This window comes from Scyliorhinus torazame, chromosome 20 (assembly GCF_047496885.1).
Source record: "Scyliorhinus torazame isolate Kashiwa2021f chromosome 20, sScyTor2.1, whole genome shotgun sequence".
Lineage (NCBI taxonomy): Eukaryota > Metazoa > Chordata > Chondrichthyes > Carcharhiniformes > Scyliorhinidae > Scyliorhinus > Scyliorhinus torazame.
In genome coordinates this window covers 14860613-14883880 of record NC_092726.1, presented here as the reverse complement: position 1 = coordinate 14883880, position 23268 = coordinate 14860613, and the positions used below count along the sequence as shown (strand labels likewise).

The 23268-nt window shown below is 53.5% G+C and overlaps 1 protein-coding gene across 1 annotated transcript in view; it reads left to right on the top strand.

Moving 5' to 3' along the window:
• Nucleotides 1-23268, top strand: part of LOC140396897 (inactive carboxypeptidase-like protein X2) — a 118939-nt gene that overhangs the window by 8700 nt on the left and 86971 nt on the right. Inside the window, exon 3 of the mRNA XM_072485744.1 lies at nucleotides 19504-19563. Within this exon, the coding sequence (XP_072341845.1) occupies nucleotides 19504-19563 (60 nt within the window). The remainder of the gene's footprint in view (nucleotides 1-19503; nucleotides 19564-23268) is intronic.

Here is a 23268-nt window from a genome sequence, read left to right as displayed (position 1 = left end):
GTACTCAGTCTTCCTGTTATTCCTTCCAAAATGAATCACCTCACACTTTTCTGCATTAAACTCCATTCGCCACCTCTCAGCCCAGCGCTGCAGCTTATCTATGTCCCTCTGTAACTTGTAACATCCTTCCGCACTGTCCACAACTCCACTGGCTTTCGTGTCATCTGCAAATTTACTCACCCATCCTTCTACGCCCTCCTCCAGGTCATTTATAAAAATGACAAACAGCAGTGGCCCCAAAACAGATCCTTGTGGTACACCACTAGTAACTGGACTCCAGTCTGAACATTTCCCATCAACCACCACCCTTTGTCTTCTTCCAGCTAGCCAATTTCTGATCCAAACTGCTAAATCACCCTGAATCCCATGCCTCCGTATTTCTGCAATAGCCTATAGTGGGGAACCTTATCAAATGCTTTACTGCAAATCATATACACCACATCAACTGCTTCACCCTCATCCACCTATTTGGTCACCTTCTCAAATAACTCAATAAGGTTTGTGAGGCATGACCTACCCTTCACAAAAAACCGTTTTGACTATCTCTAATCAAATTATTCCTTTCCAGATGATTATACATCCTATTTCTTATAAACCTTTCCAAGACTTTGCCCACAACAGAAGTAAGGCTCACTGGTCTATAGTTACCGGGATTCTCTACTCCCCTTCTTGAACAAGGGGACAACATTTGCTATCCTCCAGTCTTCTAGCACTATTCCTGTAGACAGAGATGACTTAAAGATCAAAGCCAAAGGCTCAGCAATCTCCTCCCTAGCGTCCCAGAGAATCCTAGGATAAATCCCATCCGGCCCAGGGGACTTTCACACTTTCCAGAATTGCTAACACCTCCTCCTTATGAACCTCAAGCTCTTCTAGTCTAGTAGCCTGTATCTCAGTATTCTCCTTGACAACATTGTCCTTTTCCTGTGTGAATACTGACGAAAAATATTTATTTAGCACCTCTCCTATCTCCTCGGACTCCACGTACAACTTCCCACTTCTGTCCTTGACTGGCCCTACTCTTACCCTAGTCAATCTTTTATTCCTGACATATCTATAGAAAGATTTAGGGTTACCCTTGATCCTACCTGCCAAAGACGTCTCATTTCCCTTCCTGGCTCTTCATAGCTCTCTCTTTAGGTCCTTCCTCGCTAACTTGTAACTCTCGAGCGCCCTAACTGAACCTTCAAGTCTCATCTTTATATAAGCCTCCTACTTCCTCTTGACAAGTGTTTCAACTGCTTTAGTAAACCACGGTTCCCTCGCTCGACCACATCCTCCCTGCCTGACAGGTACATACTTATCAAGGACACTTTCCATTGTGCCCATCCCATGCAGTTTTCCTCTCCATCCAATGCATCCTAAGTCTTGCCTCATCGCATCAAAATTGCATTTCCTACAGATATAACTCTTGCCCTGCAGTATATACCTATCCCTTTCCATCACTAAAGTAAACATAATCGAATTGTGGTCACTATCACCAAAGTGCTCACCTACCTCCACATCTAACACCTGTCCTGGTTCATTACCCAGAACCAAATCCAATATGGCCTCGCCTCTCATTGGCCTACCTACATACTGCGTCAGGAAACCCTCCTGCACACATTGGACAAAATCGGACCCATCTAAAGTACTCGAACGATAGTGTTTACGGTCAATATTTGGAAAGTTAAAGTCCCTCATAACAACTACCCTGTTACTTTCGCTCCTATCCAGAATCATCTTTGCAATCCTTTCCTCTACATCTCTGCAACTTTTCGGAGGCCTATAGAAAACCCCTAACAGGGTGACCTCACCGGTCCTGTTTCTAACTTCAGCCCATACTACCTCAGTAGACGAGTCCTCATCAAACGTTCTTTCTGCCACCGTAATACTGTCCTTGACTAACAATGCCACCCCTCCCCCTCTTTTACCATCTTCCCTGAGCTTACTGAAGCATCTAAACCCCGGCACCTGCAACAACCATTCCTGTCCCTGCTCTATCCATGTCTCCGAGATGGCCACAACATCGAAGTCCCAGGTACCAACCCATGCCGCAAGTTCACCCACCTTATTCCGGATGCTCCTGGCATTGAAGTAGACACACTTTAAACCACCTTCCTGTCTGCCGGTACACTCCTGCAACTTTGAAACCTTACTCATGACCTCACTACTCTCAACCTCCTGTATATTGGAGCTACAATTCAGGTACCCAATCCCCTGCTGAACTAGTTTGAACTCTCCCGGAGAGCATTAGCAAGTATCCCCCCCAGGATATTGGTACCCCTCTGGTCCAGGTGTAGACCATCCCGTTTGTAGAGGTCCCACCGACCCCAGAATGAGCCCCAATTATCCAGAAATCTGAAACCCTTCCTCCTGCACCAACCCTGTAGCCACGTGTTCAACTGCTCTCTCTCCCTATTCCTCGTCTCGCTATCACGTGGCACGGGTAACAACCCAGAGATAATAACTCTGTTTGTCCTAGATCTAAGTTTCCACCCTAGCTCCCTGAATTCCTGCCTTACATCCCTATCCCTTTTCCTACCTATGTCGTTGGTACCTATGTGGACCACGACTTGGGGCTGCTCCCCCTCCCCCTTAAGGATCCCGAAAACACGATCCGAGACATCGAGAACCCTGGCACCTGGGAGGCAACACACCAACCGCGAGTCTCTCTCGTTCCCACAGAATCTCCTATCTATCCCCCTAACTATGGAGTCTCTAATGGCTAATGCTCTACTCCTCTCCCCCCTTCCCTTCTGAGCAACAGGGACAGACTCTGTGCCAGAGACCTGCACCCCATGGATTACCCCTGGTAAGTCCCCCCTCCCAACAGTATCCAAAGCAGTATACTCGTTCCTAAGGTGAACGACCACAGGGGATCCCTGTACTGACTGCTTCCTCCCAGCCCCTCTCACCGTCACCCATCTATCTTTATTCTTCGGAGTTACTACATCCCTGAAGCTTCTATCTATAACCACCTCTGCCTCCCGAATGATCCGAAGTTCATCCAGCTCCAGCTCCAGTTCCCTAACACGGTTTCTGAGGAGCTGGAGATGGGTGCACTTCCCGCAGATGAAATCAGCAGGGACACTGACGGTGTCCCTCACCTCAAACATTCTGCAGGAGGAACATTGTACTGCCTTCCCTGCCATCCCCTCTAGATAAAACAATAAAAAGGAAGAGCTTACCTGATATTCACTCAACCCCTTAGGTTAGAGGAGGTGAAAGGGTGGGGACACTACAAGTGTAGTGTCTCGGGTTTAGCAACCGCCCAACTTATATACAGGTACTCACAAATCTTCCCAGAAATCCCCACGGCCGACTTCCTGCAGCTGCAAAGGTAAGTATTTAAAGTTATTCTTACCTTCCCGACAGGCCCCTGGACACTGCTCCCGCCGAAAATCTTCATCACATCCTTGACAAGTGTCATAGGATATCCAACAACATACAGCAACATGACAGCCACACACATGCACTTTCCAGCAGGAATCATCATATGATGATCAGGAGTGGGAGCCCTCCTTCAGGAGACAAGTGATCCACCAAATGGGCATCCTGGCCTGTATGAGTCAGCTAATTATTAGATGAACTCACTGAGCCATTGGAGAAGCACTCTATTCCATTTCACTTAAGGTGTGTGGAGATGTAATGATGGGCAGCTGCAAACAATTCTGATTTGATCAGCTGCACTCATGAAGTCCCCATTTTAGCTGTAATGTTGTGAATAGGCACTGAAGGGGATCATTCAGGATGAAAAATCAGAGACGGAGTCCTTGGTGGGTTGCTTTTGCATTTATTTCTGCAGCTAGACATATGTAGTGAGAAAAAGGAGAGAAAAATGAATAAAATACCTTAGTATTCTGTTCACCAGCTCAGTTAGATTACATTTTATCACACATCCCTGTTGTTTACTGTGCAGAATTTTTGATTGTCTACAATTGTCTACACAATGTTCCTTCCTGCTGATCTTTAATTGGCAAACTATTTCTTTAGATGCTGCGAGCCTTGTTCCATTCTAGTGTACGTTTCAGGCTTTTCAACTCTTGTGTGTTGACATTTTTTGCCCTTTTCTGTTCTTCCCTCTCAAGGCCTCACAGCATGCCAAGGTTCATGCTGCATCATTCTGACTTCACTTACATCCTGCACTCTGATGAATTACAGCACTGACATTCTTCCAACTGAACTTTGCTGCTCATAGCAACAGTGATAAGACAACAAGAATTGCAGTGTTCACACTGTGGCAGTATGGTTTGATATGTCAGCTAGAAATCATCTCTTGTGTGCAACATTCAGATAGACGCACTTTTCACTCAGAATTACTTGACTTCAGATTTCCAATGATTTAATATTTCTGAACTGTATTCTGATACAGTGCTATAACGACAAGATTTACTAGATGTACGTAGATTTAACATTGAATTGTTTCTTTGTGTGAGATTAGAAACATTTAAATGGGATTGTAAAGAGCCTCAGATGGTGGTCTGCTCAGATTCTGAAAGAGCACCAACAAATGAATTATGATGTGTGGAAGAATCTTCAGATGTGGTAGAAATCCCAGGAACATGTGATGAGGGAGAAGTGGGCTGTGCCCAGCACTGGAAGTGAGGGAGTATGTCTCAGGATATTTTGGATTTTTTTGACTAGGATCAGCTGTTTTATCATTTATTCACAATAAATAATTCATGCATGGATCACAACTCCTCGAGGCAGTTACAAAGCCTGCTAAGACCATAAGACATAGGAGCAGAATTAGGCCACTTGGCCCATCGAGTCTGCTCCGTCATTCAATCATGGCTGATATTTTCTCATCCCCATTCTCCTGCCTTCTCCCCATAACCCCTGATCCCCTTATTAATCAAGAACCTATCTATCTCTGTCTTAAAGACACTCAGTGAATTGGTCTCCACAGCCTTCTGCGGCAAAGAGTTCCACAGATTCACCACCCTCTGGCTGAAGAAATTCCTCATCTCTGTTTTGAAGGATCGTCCCTTTAATCTGAGATGGTGTCCTCTGGTTCTAGTTTTTCCTACAAGTGGAAACATCCTCTCTACGTCCACTCCATCCAGGCCTCGCAGTTTCTTGCACGTTTCAATAAGATCCCCTCTCATCCTTCGAAACTCCAACGAGCACAGACCCAGAGTCCTCAAACGTTCCTCATACGACAAGTTCTTCATTCCAGGGATCATTCTTGTGAACCTCCTCTGGACCCTTTCCAAGACCAGCACATCCTTCTTTAGATATCGGGCCCAAAACTGCTCACAATACTCCAAATGGGGTCTGACCAGAGCCTTATACAGCCTCAGAAGTACTTCCCTGGTCTTGTATTCTAGCCCTCTTGACATGAATGCTAACATTGCATTTGCCTTCTTAATTGCTGACTAAACCTGCACATTAACCTTAAGAGAATTGTGAACAAGGACTCCCAAGTCCCTTTGTGTTTCTGCTTTCTGAAGCATTTCCCCATTTAGAAAATAGTCTATGCCTAGATTCCTCCTTCCAAAGTGCATAACCTCACACTTTTTCACATTGTATTTCATTTGCCACTTCATTGACCACTCTCCTAGCTTGTCCAAGTCCTTCTGCAGCCCCTTTGCTTCCTCAATACTACCTCTACAGATCTTTGTATCATCTGCAAACTTAGCAACAGTGCCTTCAGTACCTTCTTCCAGATCATTCATGTATATTGTAAAATGTTGTGGTCCCAGCACAGACCCCTGAGGCATACCACTAGTCACCGGCTGCCATCCTGAAAAAGACCCCTTTATCCCCACTCGTTGCCTTCTGCCAGTCAGCCAATCCTCTATCCATGCCAGGATCTTGCCCTGAACACCATGAGCTCTTAACTTATTTAACAGTCTCCTATGCGGCACCTTGTCAAAGGCCTTCTGGAAATCTAAATAAATTACGTCCACTGGTTCTCCTTTGTCTAACTTGCTTGTTACCTCCTCAAAGAACTCTAACAGATTTGTCAGACACAACCTCCCTATGACAAAGCCGTGCTGACTCAGTCCTATTTTACCATGCACTTCCAAGTGCTTCGCAATCTCATCTTTAATAACAGACTCTAAAATCTTTCCAATGACCAAAATCAGGCTAACCGGCCTATAATTTCCCGTCTTCTGCCTCCCTCCCTTCCTAAACAGTGGTGTTACATTCTTCACCTTCCAGTCCTCTGGGACCCTTCCTGCCTCCAGTGATTCCTGAAAGATCATCACTAATGCCTCCACAATTTCCTCAGCTATCTCTTTTAGGACCCTGGGGTTAGTCCATCCGGTCCAGGTGATTATCCACCTTCAGACCTTTCAGTTTCCCCAGAACCTTCTCCTTAGTAATGGTTACTGCACTCACCTCTGCCCCCTGGTTCTCCTGGAGCTCTGGCATCCCACTGGTGTCTTCCACCGTGAAGACTGATGCAAAGTAACTATTCAGTTCGTCTGCGATTTCTTTGTTTCCGATTATTACTTCTCCAGCCACATTTTCTAGTGGTCTAATGTCTATTTTTGCCTCTCTTTTACCTTTTATATATTGAAAACATCTCTTCCTATCTTCCTTTATATTACTACCTAGCTTGCACTCGTACTTCATCTTCTCCCCCTTTATTGCTTTTTTAGTTGTCCTCTGCTCGCTTTTAAAGGCTTCCCAATCCTCTGGTTTCCCACTAATCCTCACCACTTTGTAATGCTTTTTCTTTAGCCTTTATGCTGTCCTTGACATCCCTCGTCAGCCATGGATGCCTTGTCCTCCCCTTAGCATGTTTCCTCCTCCTTGGGATTAATTTCTGTTGTGCCTCCCTAATAACCCCCAATAACTCCTGCCATTGCTGTTCCACTGTCTTCCCTGCTAGGCCATTCTCCAATCAACTCTGGCCAGCTCCTCCCTCATGTCTTTGTAGTTACCCTTATTTAATTGTAATACCGTTACATTTGATTGCAGCTTCTCCCTCTCAAATTGCAGGGTAAATTCTATCATATTGTGGTCACTGCTCCCTAAGGGTTCCTTCACCTTATGCAGAGCTGGGCTGAGAAGTGGCAGATGGAGTTTAACCCTGAAAAGTGTGAGGTTGTCCATTTTGGAAGGACAAATATGAATGCGGAATACAGGGTTAACGGTAGAGTTCTTGGCAATGTGGAGGAGCAGAGAGATCTTGGGGTCTATGTTCATACATCTTTGAAAGTTGCCACTCAAGTGGATAGAGCTGTGAAGAAGGCCTATGGTGTGCTCGCGTTCATTAACAGAGGGATTGAATTTAAGAGCCGTGAGGTGATGATGCAGCTGTACAAAACTTTGGTAAGGCCACATTTGGAGTACTGTGTACAGTTTTGGTCGCCTCATTTTAGGAAGGATGTGGAAGCTTTGGAAAAGGTGCAAAGAAGATTTACCAGGATGTTGCCTGGAATGGAGAGTAGGTCTTACGAGGAAAGGTTGAGGGTGCTAGGCCTTTTCTCATTAGAACGGAGAAGGATGAGGGGCGACTTGATAGAGGTTTATAAGATGATCAGGGGAATAGATAGAGTAGACAGTCAGAGACTTTTTCCCCGGGTGGAACAAACCATTACAAGGGGACATAAATTTAAGGTGAAAGGTGGAAGATATAGGAGGGATATCAGAGGTAGGTTCTTTACCCAGAGAGTAGTGGGGGCATGGAATGCACTGCCTATGGAAGTAGTTGAGTCGGAAACATTGGGGACCTTCAAGCAGCTATTGGATAGGTACATGGATTACGGTAAAATGATATAGTGTAGATATATTTGTTCTCAAGGGCAGCACGGTAGCATTGTGGATAGCACAATTGCTTCACAGCTCCAGGGTCCCAGGTTCGATTCCGGCTTGGGTCACTGCCTGTGCGGAGTCTGCACGTCCTCCCCGTGTCTGCGTGGGTTTCCTCCGGGTGCTCCGGTTTCCTCCCACAGTCCAAAGATGTGCGGGTTAGGTGAATTGGCCAATGATAAATTGCCCTTAAGGTCCAAATTGCCCTTGGTGTTGGGTGGAGGTGTTGAGTTTGGGTGGGGTGCTCTTTCCAAGAGCCGGTGCAGACTCAAAGGGCCGAATGGCCTCCTTCTGCACTGTAAATTCAATGATAATCTATGATTAATCTAGGACAAAGGTTCGGCACAACATCGTGGGCCGAAGGGCCTGTTCTGTGCTGTATTTTCTATGTTCTATGTTCTATGTTAAGTTCCCTAATCAAGTCTGCCTCATTACACATCACCAAATCCAGAACTGCCTGTCCCCTAGTAGGCTCTGTCATAAGTTGCTCCAAAAAACCATCTCATAGATTTCATAGAATTTACAGTGCAGAAGGAGGCCATTCGGCCCATCGATTCTGCACCGGCTCTTGGAAAGAGCACCCTACCCAAGGTCAACACCTCCACCCTATCCCTCTAACCAGTAACCCCACCCAACACGAAGAGCAATTTTGGACACTAAGGGCAATTTATCATGGCCAATCCACCTAACCTGCACATCTTTGGGCTGTGGGAGGAAACCTGAGCACCCGGAGGAAACCCACGCACACACGGGGAGGATGTGCAGACTCCGCACAGACAGTGACCCAAGCCGGAATCGAACCTGGGACCCTGGAGCTGTGAAGCAATTGTGCTATCCACAATGCTACCGTGCTGCCCCTTTTCTGCTCCACGAGAGGTTTCTGTCCTCCCTGAGCTCGCCTTAGGACACCTGCGTTACGGTGTGACAGGTGTACCGCCCCAGTCAAACTCCCCACCTGCCACTGTCCGCGGAGCGGTCATAGACATTCCACAAATTCCATTTCTTGGGATCCACTACCAACCTCATTTTCCCAGTCCACCTGCATATTGAAGTCCCCCATGATTATTGTAATATTGCCTTTCTTACATGCCCTTTCTATCTCCTGATTTATTTTCTGCCACATCCTGACTACTGCTAGGAGTCCTGCACATAACTCCTATCAGGGTCTTTTTACCTTTGCCATTCCTCAACTCTACCCACAGAGATTCTATGCCTTCTGATCCTATATCGCTCCTTGCTATCGATTTAACTTCATTCCTAACTAACAATGCAACCCCATCCCCTTTGCCCATCTGCCTGTCCTTTGGATATCCTTGGCTATTTAGATCCCAGCCCTGATCCCCTTGCAGCCACGTCTCTGTGATGCCCACAACATCGTACCGACCAATTTCAGTGTGCACAACAAGCTCATTTACCTTGTTCCATATACTGCGCGCATTTAGGTACAACACCCTCAATCCTGTATTGGCCATTTTCACACTCTCCTCAGTCACTGTACCCTATTCTGTGGCCCTTTTTGATTTTTGACTATGGCTTCTCTGCCTTACACTTTCCCCCTTACTACTTTTTGTTTCTGGCCCTGTTTTACTTCCCCCCCCCTGACTTCCTACATTGGATCCCATCCCCCTGCCACATTAGTTTAAACCCTCCCCAACAGCTCTGGGAACGAATAAATACAGAGTCGGCTTTTTTTTAAGCTGCTTGTGCAGTTTCAACTCACCTTCACTTGGCTCTCTCTGTACTTAAAGACCTCGGCCGGGATTCTCCAAAATTCCGGCTAAGTGTTGATGCCGGCGTAAACACTGGAGTGCTCCACGCAGCACCGGTGCCGATACGCAGCTCTGCACTGCTGGCGTGGGTCGGCGCATGCGCGCAACGGACGTTTCCGCACCTGCGCATGGTGCCCGTTTCCACGCCGGCGACGCACAACATGGCGTAGCGACACTGTGGGCCCGCGCAGAAGGTAGGTCCCCCCCCCCAGATCGCGCACGCCTGCTGTTCGGTAGCCCCCGATCGTGGGCCTGGCCGTCGTGGAGGCCCCCCTCCCCCGGATCTGATCCCCGTCCCCCCAAGGACGGCCACCGCGTTCGCGGGTCCGAGCTCCCGCTTGGTGCCATATGTGAACCACTAGGCAGGAACTCGGCTGGTCGACTTCGGAGAATCGCCGCGGGGGCCTCTTTCAACGGCCCCCGACCTGCGCCGCATCGATGGCGCATGCGCGACTGCCGCCGATTCTCCAGTCGCCAGAGAATCGCGTCCTGGCATCGGAGCGGTGTGGCGGGATTTTTAGTCACAGAATTCTAGAGTGCATTTTCACAGTTTGTGCAACGAGATGAGATTCTAGCCTGAACTGTTTTGTCGTAGGGTGGTATGGAGTAAAGTGAGGGCCAGGATTCTCCGAGCCCGCACAGGGTCGGAGAATCGCCGTTGACAACAAAGATTCCCGCCATGCCGCTCCGACGCATGTCCCTCCCTCCCCCCAATACCCGTACCCCTGGCCTCGTCGGTGGCCTCTAACCTTGGCACCCGTCCCTGATGCCAGGAGTACTGTTGGCTGACTTCCGGTTGCGGCTATGCCTAGGTAGGTCGCACGTTCAGCAGCTCCCGCCGGGAACGGACTTGTGGGCTCTCTAGAGGGGCACCAATGGCAATTGTTCGACGGCTTCCAGTGTGCGAAGGTGACAGAAAGGTCCCCCTGACGTTATATGGATTGGACAAGGAGTGGAGCGGTGAAAAAGATGGTCTTGGAGCAGCGAAAAGTGAAAGGGAGAAAGGGAGAAAAAACAAGATGGCGGCGGGTGGAGACCAAGCAGCATGGGCGCAGGGGTCGCAGGAGCAGCAGAGGTTTCTGAGACGCTGCTTTGAGGAGCTAAAAACCGAAATGCTGGCACCAATGAAGGCGGCCATTGAGAAGCTAGTGGAGACCCAGAAGGCCCAAGGGGCGGCGATCCGGGAGGTGCGGCAAAAAGCCTCGGAGAATGAGGACGAGATCTTGGGCCTGGCAGTGAAAGTGGAGGCGCCGATTTGACACCAAATCGCGATTCTCCGTCACCTCGACAGCGGCGTCAGTGAGTACCAGAACGCATGTACAGTAAACACCGTTTGCACATTATTAGAGGGCCCGACGTGGTATTCTCCAGGGCCTCCGCGATTCTCCTCCTCCGATGGGCTGAGTTCCCGATAGCACGATTCACTTGTGCTTTGAAAAATCGTGAAACCGGCGTGGTGGCTGCTGAGGGAGAGAGAGATGAGGTAGGACATGGAGAAGAGCGACTACAGGCCTCCGAGTTCGGGCACTGGCCAGGCTGGCTGGGGTGGGGGGGGGGGGGGAAACAGGGGGATCAGGCCGAGTGGCCGGGGTGACCCCCACAGGACTGGGGCAGTGCCCAGGTAGGGCCCGGCATTATGGCGGCTAACTTGCTAAGCACCCACTGACCGCCCATCTTGACCCCTGGTTCTGCAGACTGACACAGGCCATATGGGTGCCGCCCACACCCCTCTGCCCACCCGCAGCCCACGCAGGGCAACACACAGCAGCTCCTACGTGGGCTGCAGTGCATACCCTTGGCAAGGCCAGTGCCAGCCAACAGTACTCCTTAGTCGCACAAATTCGGCAGAGCCAGCCCTCCCCTGTCCCTACTACGCTCCAGAAACACCCTCTTTACCCTCAGGGTCTTATTTGCCCACACAAAACCCATGATACTCCTACCTACCCGTTTAAAAAAGGCCTTGGGAATCATAATAGGAAGGCACTGGAACACAAAAAGAAACCTCGGGAGGACTATCAGTTTAACCGACTGCACCCTGCCGGCTAGCGAGAGTGGCAGCACATCCCATCTTTTTAAATCCTCCTCCATCTGCTCCACCAACCGCGTCAAATTGAGTTTGTGCAGGGCCCCCCAACTCCCAGCCACCTGGATCCCTAAGTACTGAAAGCTCCTTTCCGCCCTCTTCAACGGCAAATCATCTATCCCCCTTCCCTGGTCCCCTGGATGTACCACAAAGAGCTCACTTTTCCCTACATTAAGCTTATACCCCAAGAAGTCCCCAAACTCCCTTAAGATCCGCATGACCTCCGCCATCCCCTCCACTGGATCTGCCACATACAGCAACAGGTCGTCCGCATACAGCGACGCCCGGTGTTCCTCTCCCCCTCGGACCAATCCCCTCCATTTCCTGGACTCCCTTAGCGCCATGGCCAGAGGCTCAATTGCCAATGCAAACAGCAAGGGGGACAGGGGGCACCCCTGCCTCGTCCCTCGGTACAGCCGAAAGTACTCCGACCTCCGCCGATTCGTAGCCACACTCGCCACCGGGTCTCTCTAGCAATCTGACCCAGCCGATGAACCCCTCCCCGAACCCAAACCGCCGCAACACTTCCCAAAGATACTCCCACTCCACCCGGTTGAAGGCCTTCTCCGCGTCCATAGCTGCCACTAGCTCCGCTTCTCCCTCCACCGAGGGCATCATAATCACATTGAGGAGCCTCCGCATATTAGTGTTTAGCTGCCTGCCCCTTCCAAATCCCATCTGGTCCTCATGAATCACCCCCGGGACACAGTCCTCATTTCTCGTAGCCAGCACTTTTGCCAGCAACTTAGCATCCACATTGAGGAGCGAGATCGGTCTATATGACCCACACTGCAGTGGGTCCTTGGCCCGCTTCAGGATCAGAGAGGTCAGCACCTCGGACATTGTCGGGGGCAAGGTCCCCCCCTCCCTTGCCTTATTGAAAGTCCTCACTGGCAACGGGCCTAGCAGGTCCACGTATTTCCTGTAAAACTCGACCGGGAACCCATCTGGCCCCGGGGCCTTCCCCGCCTGCATGCTCCCCAATCCTTTAACCAGCTCCTCCAGCCCAATTGGCACCCCTAAACCAGCCACCTCCTGCTCCTCCACCCTCGGGAGCCTCAGCTGATCCAAAAATCGTTGCATCCCCTCTCCCCCCGCTGGGGGCTCAGATCTTTACAGATCCCCATAGAGTTCCCTAAATACCTCATTTATTCTCACCGCACTCCGCACCGTACTCCCCCCGCTATCCTTAACTCACCTATCTCCCTCGCTGCCTCCCTCTTACAAAGCTGGTGTGCCAGCATCCGACTCACCTTCTCCCCATACTCATACATCGCCCCCTGCGCTTTCCTCCACTGCACCTCCACTTTCCCCGTGGTCAACAGGTCAAACTCAGCCTGGAGGATCCGCCGCTCCCCGAGTAGACCCTCCCAGGGGGCCTCTACACATCTCCTGTCCACCCCCAAGATCTCCCCCACCAACCTCTCCCCCTCCCTGCCCTCACTCCTCTCCCCGTGGGCCCCGATGGAGACCAACTCTCCCCTGACCACCGCCTTCAGCGCCTCCCAGACTACCCCCACCTGCACCTCCCCGTTGTCATTGGCCTCCAAATATCTTTCAATGCACCCCCGCACCCGCCCGCACACCTCCTCATCCGCCAATAATCCCACATCTAGACGCCACAGCGGGTGCTGGTCCCTCTCCTCTCCTAACTCCAGCTCCACCCAGTGCGGGGCGTGGTCAGAGATGGCTATGGCCGAATACTCCGTTCCCTCCACTTTTGGGATTAGCGCCCTACTCAAAATAAAAAACTCTTATCCCGGGAGTAGGCTCTGTGGACGTGGGAAAAGAAGGAAAATTCCCTGGCCTAGGGCCTGACAAACCTCCATGGATCCACTCCCCCCATCTGGTCCATAAACCCCCAAAGCACCTTGGCCGCAGCCGGCCTCTTACCCGTCCTGGACCTAGAGCGATCCAGTGCTGGGTCCAGCACCGTGTTGAAATCCCTCCCCATTATCAAGCTTCCTACCTCCAGGTCCGGAATCCGACCCAGTATGCGTTTCATAAATCCGGCATCATCCCAGTTCGGGGCATATACGTTTACCAGTACCACCCGCACCCCCTGCAACCTACCGCTCACCATCACATATCGACCCCCATTATCTACTACAATATTCATTGCCTCAAACGACACCCGCTTCCCCACCAGTATTGCAACTCCTCTGTTCTTCGCATCCAGCCCTGAATGGAATACCTGTCCTACCCATCCCTTTCTCAGCCTAACCTGATCTGCCACCTTCAAATGTGTCTCCTGGAGCATAACCACGTCTGCCTTCAGTCCCTTTAAGTGCGCGAACACCCGGGCCCTCTTGACCGGCCCGTTCAGGCCCCTCACATTCCAAGTTATCAGCCGGATTGGGGGGCTGCTCTCACCACCCCCCCCCCCCCCACCCCCCACCCCCACCGCTGACTAGCCTTCTACTTTTCTAGGCCAGCCACGTGTCCACGCCTCCCGCACCCACCAGTCCCCCAGACGACGGACCCCCGCCCCAACCACCTCTCCTACTTCCAGCTCCCCTTTGGTCAATGCAGCAGCAACCCTATACCCCCCCTCTCCCCTCCCCCTCCCCCCGCTAGGTCCACATCTAGCCCTTTTGCTCCCCCATAACACTCCCGTAAGTCAGCTGACTCCTGCTGACCCCTGCCTCTCCCGCCATTCCATCGACCCCCTCCAATGTGAGAATCCCCCCTCCCCCTCCCTGGCAGTCAGTGTGCGCTCCTCTTCAGCACCGCCCACCCCCCTCCTTCCCTAGCGCGGGAAAAAGCCCGCGCTTTCCTGAGCCGGCCCGGCCCCTCTGGCGCAGCTCCTTTTGCGGCCTTACCCCAATTCCCCATCCCCGGGCCTCCACTCCCCCTCTTCCTTCGTGGGGGTCTGCCCCTCCAACACTGATGCCCACACTCTCTCACAGTCTCCCCATCCAATCCTTTCACCCATCCCCATCCAGCACCCAAACCAGAGGAACATTCCCTAAACGTAATAAACATTATATACACAGTAAACATCCCCCCACAACAAACCCTCAATTTGAGTCCAACTTTTCAGTCCGTATTAAACTCCATGCTGGAACGTGACCCACAATCGCGCTGGCTGCAGCTTACTGAACTTCACCCCCTTCCGATGGAGCACCGCCTTAGCCCGATTGAAACCAGCTCTCTTCTTAGCCACCTCTGCACTCCAGTCCTGATAGATTCGGATCTCCGTGTTCTCCCACCTGCTGCTCCGCTCTTTCTTGGCCCATCTCAGGACACATTCTCTGTCCATTAAGCGGTGAAACCTCACCGCTACAGCCCTTGGCTGCTCGTTGGCCTTGGGTCTCCTTGCTAGGACCCGGTGAGCCCCATCTAGCTCCAGAGGCCTCGGGAAGGCTCCCGCGCCCATCAGCGAATTGAGCATCGTGCTCACATATGCCCCAGCATCGGGCCCCTCCACTCCTTCAGGGAGACCCAGAATCCGAAGATTCTTCCTCCTCGACCTATTCTCCAGGTCCTCAAATCTTTCCGCCCACCTCTTGTGCAGCGCCTTGTGCGCCTCCACTTTCACTGCCAGGCCCAATATCTCGTCCTCGTTCTCCGAGGCTTTTTGCCGCACCTCCCGGATCGCCGCCCCTTGGGCCTTCTGGGTCTCCACTAGCTTCTCAATGGCCGCCTTCATTGGCGCCAGCATTTCGGTTTTCAGTCCTCAAAGCAGCCTCTGCTGCTCCTGCAACCCCTGCGCCCATGCTGCATGGTCTCCACCCGCCGCCATCTTGTTTTTTCTCCCTCTCACTTTTCGCTGCTCCAAGACCACCTTTTTCACCGCTCCACTCCTGGTCCAATCCATATAATGTCAGGGGGACCTTTCTGTCACCTTCCCACACTGGAAGCCGTCGAACAATTGCCATTGGGGCCCCTCTAGAGAGCCCAAAAGTCCGTTCCCGGCGGGAGCTGCCGAACGTGCGACCTACCTAGGCATAGCCGCAACCGGAAGTCAGCCAACAGTACTCCTGGCATCAGGGACGGGTGCCAAGGTTAGAGGCCACCGACGAGGCCAGGGGTGCGGGTATTGGGGGGAGGGAGGGACATGCGAGACAGAGTCCACGGTGCCAACCGGGACCACCATGGAGCCCGGTGGACCTGGCTGGGCACGGGGGTATGCATAATTAAAAATATATATATATAGTGTACTCAATTCATTTTTTCCAATTAAGGGGCAATTTTGCGTGGCCAATCTACCTACCCTGCATATCTTTGGATTGTGGGGGAAAAACCCACACAAATACGGGGAGAACGTGCAAACACCACACGGACAGTGACCCAGAGCCGGGATCGAACCTGGGACCTCGGCGCAGTGAGGCAGCACTGCTAACCACTGCATCACCGTGCTGCCCATGGAGGGGTACGCATCATGCTAACATGTCGGCCTTTCAACCCCTGCAGACAATGGATATTGGAATTCAACCAGCATTGGTTGCCTTCCTGATAGTCGCCACAGCCCTGGGGGATGCTCGGGGCTGCACGAGCGGGCGCTGCTCGAGGAGGAGGAGGAACCTGCAGCAGCTGAGAGCGCAGCAGTGGAATGTGCCGCAGAGGGACAAGTGGCAGCCACGCAGTTTGGAGAACCGGCTGCCCAACAGGCCGAGGAGGATGAGGTGCCAAGGAGACGCTGCATGGGGTCTCGCGTGCAATGGCACTGCCTGTCATTCGAGGACCTGCCGGACTGGGCATGCCGCCGAAGCCAGTGCGACATATCTGCCAGATGATGGCACATCTGGGACCGCGGGAGAGGACACCCACCCCCGGTGGCCATCAATGTGACGGTCGCCATGACTTTCTATGCAACGGTCGCCCTTAACTTCCAGACCAAGTGGTGACCTGTCCGGGATCTCACAGAACTTGGTGCACAGTTGCATCTGCGCCATCACGGTAGCCCTGTATGCCCGGGCAGTTCAATCCATTCAATTCAATGTGGACCGAGCCCACCAGGATGCCCGGGCAGCAGGGTTCGCAGCCATCGCCGGGATGTCTCAGGTCTAGAGGGTGATCGATGGGATGCAAGTCCCCCTACGAGCACCTGCAGATGACAGGCCGCTGTACACAAACCGAAAGGGGTACCACTCAATGAACGTGCAGCTGATATGTGACCATCAACTGCGCATCATACACATCTGCGCCTGATACCCAGGCAGTGTGCACGATGCCTTCATCCTGGCACACTCGACGATTCCTGTCATGTTCGAGATGCCCCCCCACAAGACGGGGAGTGGCTCTCGGGCGACAGGGGTTATCCAATGGGGTCGTGGCTGATGACGCGTATCCAGAGGGCACAGAGCAACGCAGTGACCCGCTACAACAAAGCCCATGCAGCAATCAGGAGCGTGATCGGGTGGTGTTTCAGCCTCTTGAAGATGCGGTTCGGTGCCTGGTCCAGGGGCCCTCCAGTATGATGCTGAGTGGGTTGCCCGCATTGTGGCAGCCTGCTGCATCCTCCACAACATCGCACAGCAGAGAGGCGATGTGTTGGAGGGGAAGGTGGAACGGAAGGCCTCATCTGATGAGGAGGATGGGGGGGAGGGGTAGGGTGGGTAGAACATGGGACCCAGGCAGGCGCGGGGGGGGGGACCTCACGACATTATGCGCCAGGGCCAACGCGCATGTGATGCTCTTATTGCCTCCAGGTTCACCAACTGGGGGGGTAAGGAGGTGGAGGGGGTAACGAGGTGGAGGGGGTAACTGGCCAGGGGCACGGACTCCGCATCCCACCGTCACGCCTCCCCGGGCCAACCCGCCTGAAACTCCCTCCGTGATGCACTACGCGATGCGGGCCCTCGGTTGGCAGTAACAGCGCATCTGATCCATGGGATGGAGGATGATGACAATCTGCTCTGCGATAAGCACCAGTGCTCTGCATCGTATGGCAATGGTAGCATTTTCCACCGTCCACCTGGATGATCCCTGCATGCGAGTTGACCATTCCATCTGATCCCTGGGACGGCGGTGGTGGGGATGGTCAGGGGTGGGGAGGACGGGGGGGGTGGAGGAGGGGGGAGCACGGACCACCCACAGGGTCCACCCATTTCCTCCAACTGTGCCTGCAGGTACTGGATGCTCGCCGTCAATCCCTCATGTAGTCCCCTGGCTCTGCGACTGCATCTCCACTATAGCTGGGACTGTTTGTTCCAGAAGCTTGAGTCCTGTCTGGATGACAACTAGTTTCTCGGGTTGGCCTGCCCTCCGACCATCTGTCCCCTCGGGTGTTCCTACCTCCACCTGCTATACCGGGTCAACTGTGTGGTGCGCACCAGATAGTGTCCCAGGAGCTTCTTCACTAACATGCCGAACCGATGGGATGGTGCAGGGTGTTGGAGGCAGCCGTGAAGGAAAATTACTGTCATCCTCCGACCCGAGCTCCGGGGCCTCCTGAGTCTCGGGCGGAAGGCTTGTGTCCGAGCTGCCATCCCCATCAGTGCTCGGCTCACCAGAGGGGGCGGCTATGGCCCTGGCTGGGGCGGGGGACGCCTGATGGACCAGCCCCATCCCCAGCAGGTCCTGTAAGACACAAGACAAGACGCATGATTAGACCATGGGCCGGGGGGGGGGGGGGGGTTTAGCATGTGAGTGTGGTGTGGTGGTGAGGGCGGGGGCGTGGAGTTGGCACACGAGTTATGGGGAAACGCAACTCAGCAGGGTCTCACTTCCTCACCTGCCGCTGAGCTCCACCCGCCGATCACATCCAGGGCCCTCTGCTCAGCCATGATGAGGGGCCGCAGGTCCAGCAGTCCCCCTACAGTCTTCTCCCGCTCCCGGTGGTTGTGCGTGGTCTTCCCCACGCGGTAAACCTCGGGGCTGCTGCCCTCGCTGCCACCTGTTGGCTGGGGTGTGTGTGGGTAGTGCAGTGTGTATATGCGGCTGCAGCTTGTCAGCCTCCTGAGTGTCAATCGTCAAACTAGCGAATCCGGCACCATTTCTCATTAGAATCGATTGTGTTCCACCTGGCACCATTGCTAGCCCCTCAACAGTAGCAGAATCGGTCCAGGTGTGGCGCCAGCTTTTCTGTAGTGAAAGTCACGAATTCTGCGTTGGCGTCAACACTTAGTCTCAGAAACGGAGAATCTCGCCGCTGCTTTTTGCTTTTCCTCCTCTGAAAAAGCCAAATGAAAAGCATGCAGAGAAAAAAATGTGTCCTGTGAATTAATTTAGCTCCCGAAGGTATGTCTTTCTGCATTCTGAATAGAACTGAACATTAATAAGCAAAAACTATAATCAGGATGATATTTGTATTAATGCTGTGGCAGGTAAGAATTTGCAGGCTTTGTTTTTATTCAAAGTAAACAGCTGCTGACAAAAGGGGGAAAATAATTTATGCCCAATATAATGTGAGAGTTTTTGCTGTGAGGCTCTGTCATGATCATGTTTGAGGTACAGTTTATGGTGATATGCCTATGTATAATTTTGTATGTAGTTAGTAATGCGATCTCCAACCAGCTGGCGGCGTCAGACATCCATTATGTGACGCAGTTGGTAGTAAGATGTACAACAGGATAGTCTACACTTAGAATAGCTCCAGGAGGGTTCACCGAACTCATTGAGTAACTGTCTGGATAGTAATCTGTTAGTTATCTTTCCACGTGTTTGCTAATAAATCATCGTTCCAGTTAAACAACTAGATGTTCTGTGTACATCATTACAACGGTGAGATCACAGAACACAACACAGTTGGCATCAAACGTGAGGATAAAGTGCCTCCATGGTTTCCCAAGATGAGAAACAGGCACAAAGAGCTAAATAACCTCAGCTATATAACTCTATGTGAATGACGACACTTTCAGTTTTAAATATGAGGTTAAAAAAGAGCATATATTATAAGATCTTTCTTTAAACAAAAGTGTTGGTTTAAAAAGATTTTTGGTTATTTCTGATTTACAGAAATCCCCACTGAGCCTGTCACAGAAATGCTGGAAGAAATTATCACTGGCATGGAAATATGTAAGTATAATCAGGATCAAACAGAATCGTGTTGAATAATAATAATTATAATAATCGCTTCTTGTCACAAGTAGGCTTCAATGAAGTTACTGTGAAAAGCCCCTAGTCACCACATTCCGGCGCCTGTTCGGGGAGGCCAGTATGGGAATTGAACCTGCGCTGCTGGCATTGTTCTGCATTACAAGCCAGCTGTTTAGCCCACTGTGCTAAAAGTGGAGGTAGTTAATTGAAGATTCAGTATAGTTCCAGTGCTAATCCTAATGCTGCCAAACAAAATACCTGTGTTTTTTCTATCACAAAGCAATACAAAAGCAAGCGGCCAATCCTAGACTGTTGCCATTAAATCACAGCTGTTCTGAGGTCTGCCGTCCTAGTCCCTTGAAATTGTTGGTTTGACCTCGCAAGCCAATGATCGTGCTCCCCTGTCTGCTGGTGGTAAATTAGATCAAAAGTTGACATTTTGTTGGTACAATTTATCGATCACCAGATTATCAATGACTACTAAATACACATAAATGGAAGGGAATGGAAGAAGCAGAAATAGGGCCAACGGAAGTGAGAGCACTTTTTATTTAAAGTGGTTTTAATGGCTTCACAGTCTACTTTTTTGAATCTTTATGTTCCTCCCGCCCCTGCAGAGTACAGCACATACTCATGTAAAGTTTCTGAGACAAAATTTTTAGCTCAAAGGTAAGGGGTCGACTTTTACACGAGTAATAGTTCTGAGGGCTGAAATCCACCCTCTCCCATCTTCTCAGTGGAACAGAGTTGCCAGGTTGGGGACTGTTCCCTCCACCCCTGCCATCAAAAGTAGCACAAAAGAAGTAAAAAAATATTTTTAATGCTGACATGCGCAGACACGAGGACTGAGCAGCCATGCTCAATGATGTGCTATTTTATGATTCGATAAATGAGTTGGTAGAGCAAGCTTGACTTCAGCGGCAAGTGGGTGGTAAGCAGGAGTTTGGAATATTTGGCTAAAAGCTGGGGTCGATTAACACACCTGGGGCGTCACTCTCCGACCCCCCAGAGGGTCGGAGAATGGCCGTTGGCCGCCGTGAATCCCGCCCCCGCCGGTTGCCGAAGTCTCCGAAGGGAGAAAAGTCGGCGGGGCGTTAATGTCGCCGCTGCCGTCGGAGAATGTCACGGGTCTGCGCAAGGCAGCCGATTTTCGGCCTGCCGATATTCTCCCTTCCGGATGGGCCGAAGTCCCGTCGACGTGATGACCGTTCACGTCGACGTAAATTAAACCTCCTTTTCATCGGCGTGACCCTGTGCTCCAGGTTCACGCCGACCAGCGTGGAGGTGAGTGACGGCCTGGGGGGTTGGCTCTGGGCAGGCGATGGCGTGGCCGCAGTCTGAATGCGTGAGGAGAGGTGTGTCTCGGCTTGTGTGTGTGTGTGCGGTAGGGGGGGCGGGGTGGGTGATTAGAATAGGCTGGGCTCCGGGGGAGTGCCGGGAGGGGGTCCGTGCCGGGGTGGAGGTTGGGGGGGGTCCGTGCCGGGGAGGGGGATGGGGGGATCCGTGCCGGGGTGGAGGTTGGGGGGGGTCCGTGCCGGGGAGGGGGATGGGGGGGGGGTCCGTGCCGGGGTGGAGGTTGGGGGGGTCCATGCCGGGGAGGGGGATGGGGGGGTTCGTGCCGGGGTGGAGGTTGGGGGATGAGTCCGTGCCGGGGTGGAGGTTGGGGGGGGGTCCGTGCCGGGGAGGGGGATGGGGGGGTCCGTGCCGGGGCGGAGGTTGGGTGGGGGGGGTCCGTGCCGGGGTGGAGGTTGGGGGGGGGGTCCGTGCCGGGGAGGGAGAGTCCGTGCCGGGGTGGAGGTTGGGGGGGGGGTCCGTGCCGGGGTGGAGGTTGGGGGGGGTCCGTGCCGGGGAGGGGGATGGGGGGGTCCGTGCCGGGGTGGAGGTTGGGGGGGGGGGTCCCTGCCGGGGAGGAGAATGGGGGGGGTCCGTGCCGGGGAGGGGGATGGGGGGGTCCGTGCCGGGGTGGAGGTTGGGGGGGGGTCCGTGCCGGGGAGGGGGATGGGGGTGTCCGTGCCGGGGTGGAAGTTGGGGGGGGGGGTCCGTGCCGGGGAGGGGGAGGGGGGTCCGTGCCGGGGTGGAGGTTGGGTCCGTGCCGGGGAGGGGGATGGGGGGGTCCGTGCCGGGGAGGGGGGTGGGGGGGTCCGTGCCGGGGTGGAGGTTGGGGGGGAGTCTGTGCCGGGGAGTGGGATGGGGGTGTCCGTGCCGGGGTGGAGGTTGGGGGGGGTCCGTGCCGGGGAGGGGGATGGGGGGGTCCGTGCCGGGGTGGAGGTTGGGGGGGGTCCGTGCCGGGGAGGGGGATGGGGGTGTCCGTGCCGGAGTGGAGGTTGGGGGGGGGGGGGGGGGGGTCTGTGCCGGTGAGGGGGATGGGGGTGTCCGTGCCGGGGTGGAGGTTGGGGGGGGGGGGGTCCGTGCCGGGGTGGAGGTTGGGGGGGGGGGTCCGTGCCGGGGGGGGTCCCTGCTGGGGAGGGGGATGGGAGGGCAAGTCATGCTTTCAGATCATCCAGCGATGTTGGCCGCTGTGGCGGCAGCCGCTCATGTCTATGTTGCCCTGGATGAGGAGGAGGAGGAGCTTGCCAGAGAGGCGGCGCAGGCTGCTGCAGAGGGGCAGGCGGCAGCCGCCCAGGCTGGAGGGACACCCGACCGACAGGACGAGGAGGGGGAGGAGGACGTCGCGGCCCCACGGCCACGGAGGCACCCGAGGGCGCCCGTGTGTACCGGCCCCGGCAGTCATACCAGGACCTCACGGACCGGGAATGCAGGAGGAGACTCCGGATGAGCCGGGAAACCGTGGCACACATCTGCCACCTGCTGGCACACCTGTCACCGCGTGGCACTGGCGGGGGACACCCTCTCCCCGTGTCCGTCAAGGTTACGGTGGCCCTGAACTTTTATGCAACGGGGTCATTCCAGGCACCGAGTGGGGACCTGTCCGGCATATCGCAGACATCGGTGCACCGGTGCATCCGGGCAGTGACTGATGCCCTATATGCCATGGCGCACCGCTACATCCGCTTCCCCGTGGACCGGGCCAGCCAAGATGCCCGGGCCGTGGGCTTCTCTGCCGTGGCCGGGTTCCCCATGGTCCAGGGTGCGATCGATGGGATGCACGTCGCCGTGCGGCCACCTGCAGATAACAGGGCCGTGTTCACTAATAGGAAGGGGACCTATTCGATGAACGTACAGGTGGTCTGCGACCACCGCATGATGATCCTGCACGTCTGCGCCCGTCACCCAGGCAGTGTACACGACTCATTCGTGTTGTCACGGTCATCCATCCCCGGCATGTACGAGGGACGCCATCCCCGGCTGAGTGGCTGGTTGCTGGGCGACAGGGGCTACCCATTGCGATCGTGGCTGATGACGCCTATACGGAGGCCACGCAATGAGGCGGAGAACCATGATAATGATGCCCATGTAGCGACAAGGGGAGTGATAGAGAGGTGCTTTGGCGTGCTGAAGATGCATTTCAGGTGCCTGGACCTCTCTGGGGGCGCCCTCCAGTATCGGTCAGATCGGGTCGGCCGCATCATTGTGGTGTGATGCGTCCTGCACAACATAGCCCAACAGAGGGGCGCTGTGCCGCAGGCAGAGGAGGGCAGAGTGGAGGAGCAGCAGGAAGAGGCGCAGTCCTCCCCAGATGAGGGGGATGGGGGTAATGGTCAGGGCAGACGGGGTAGACACAGG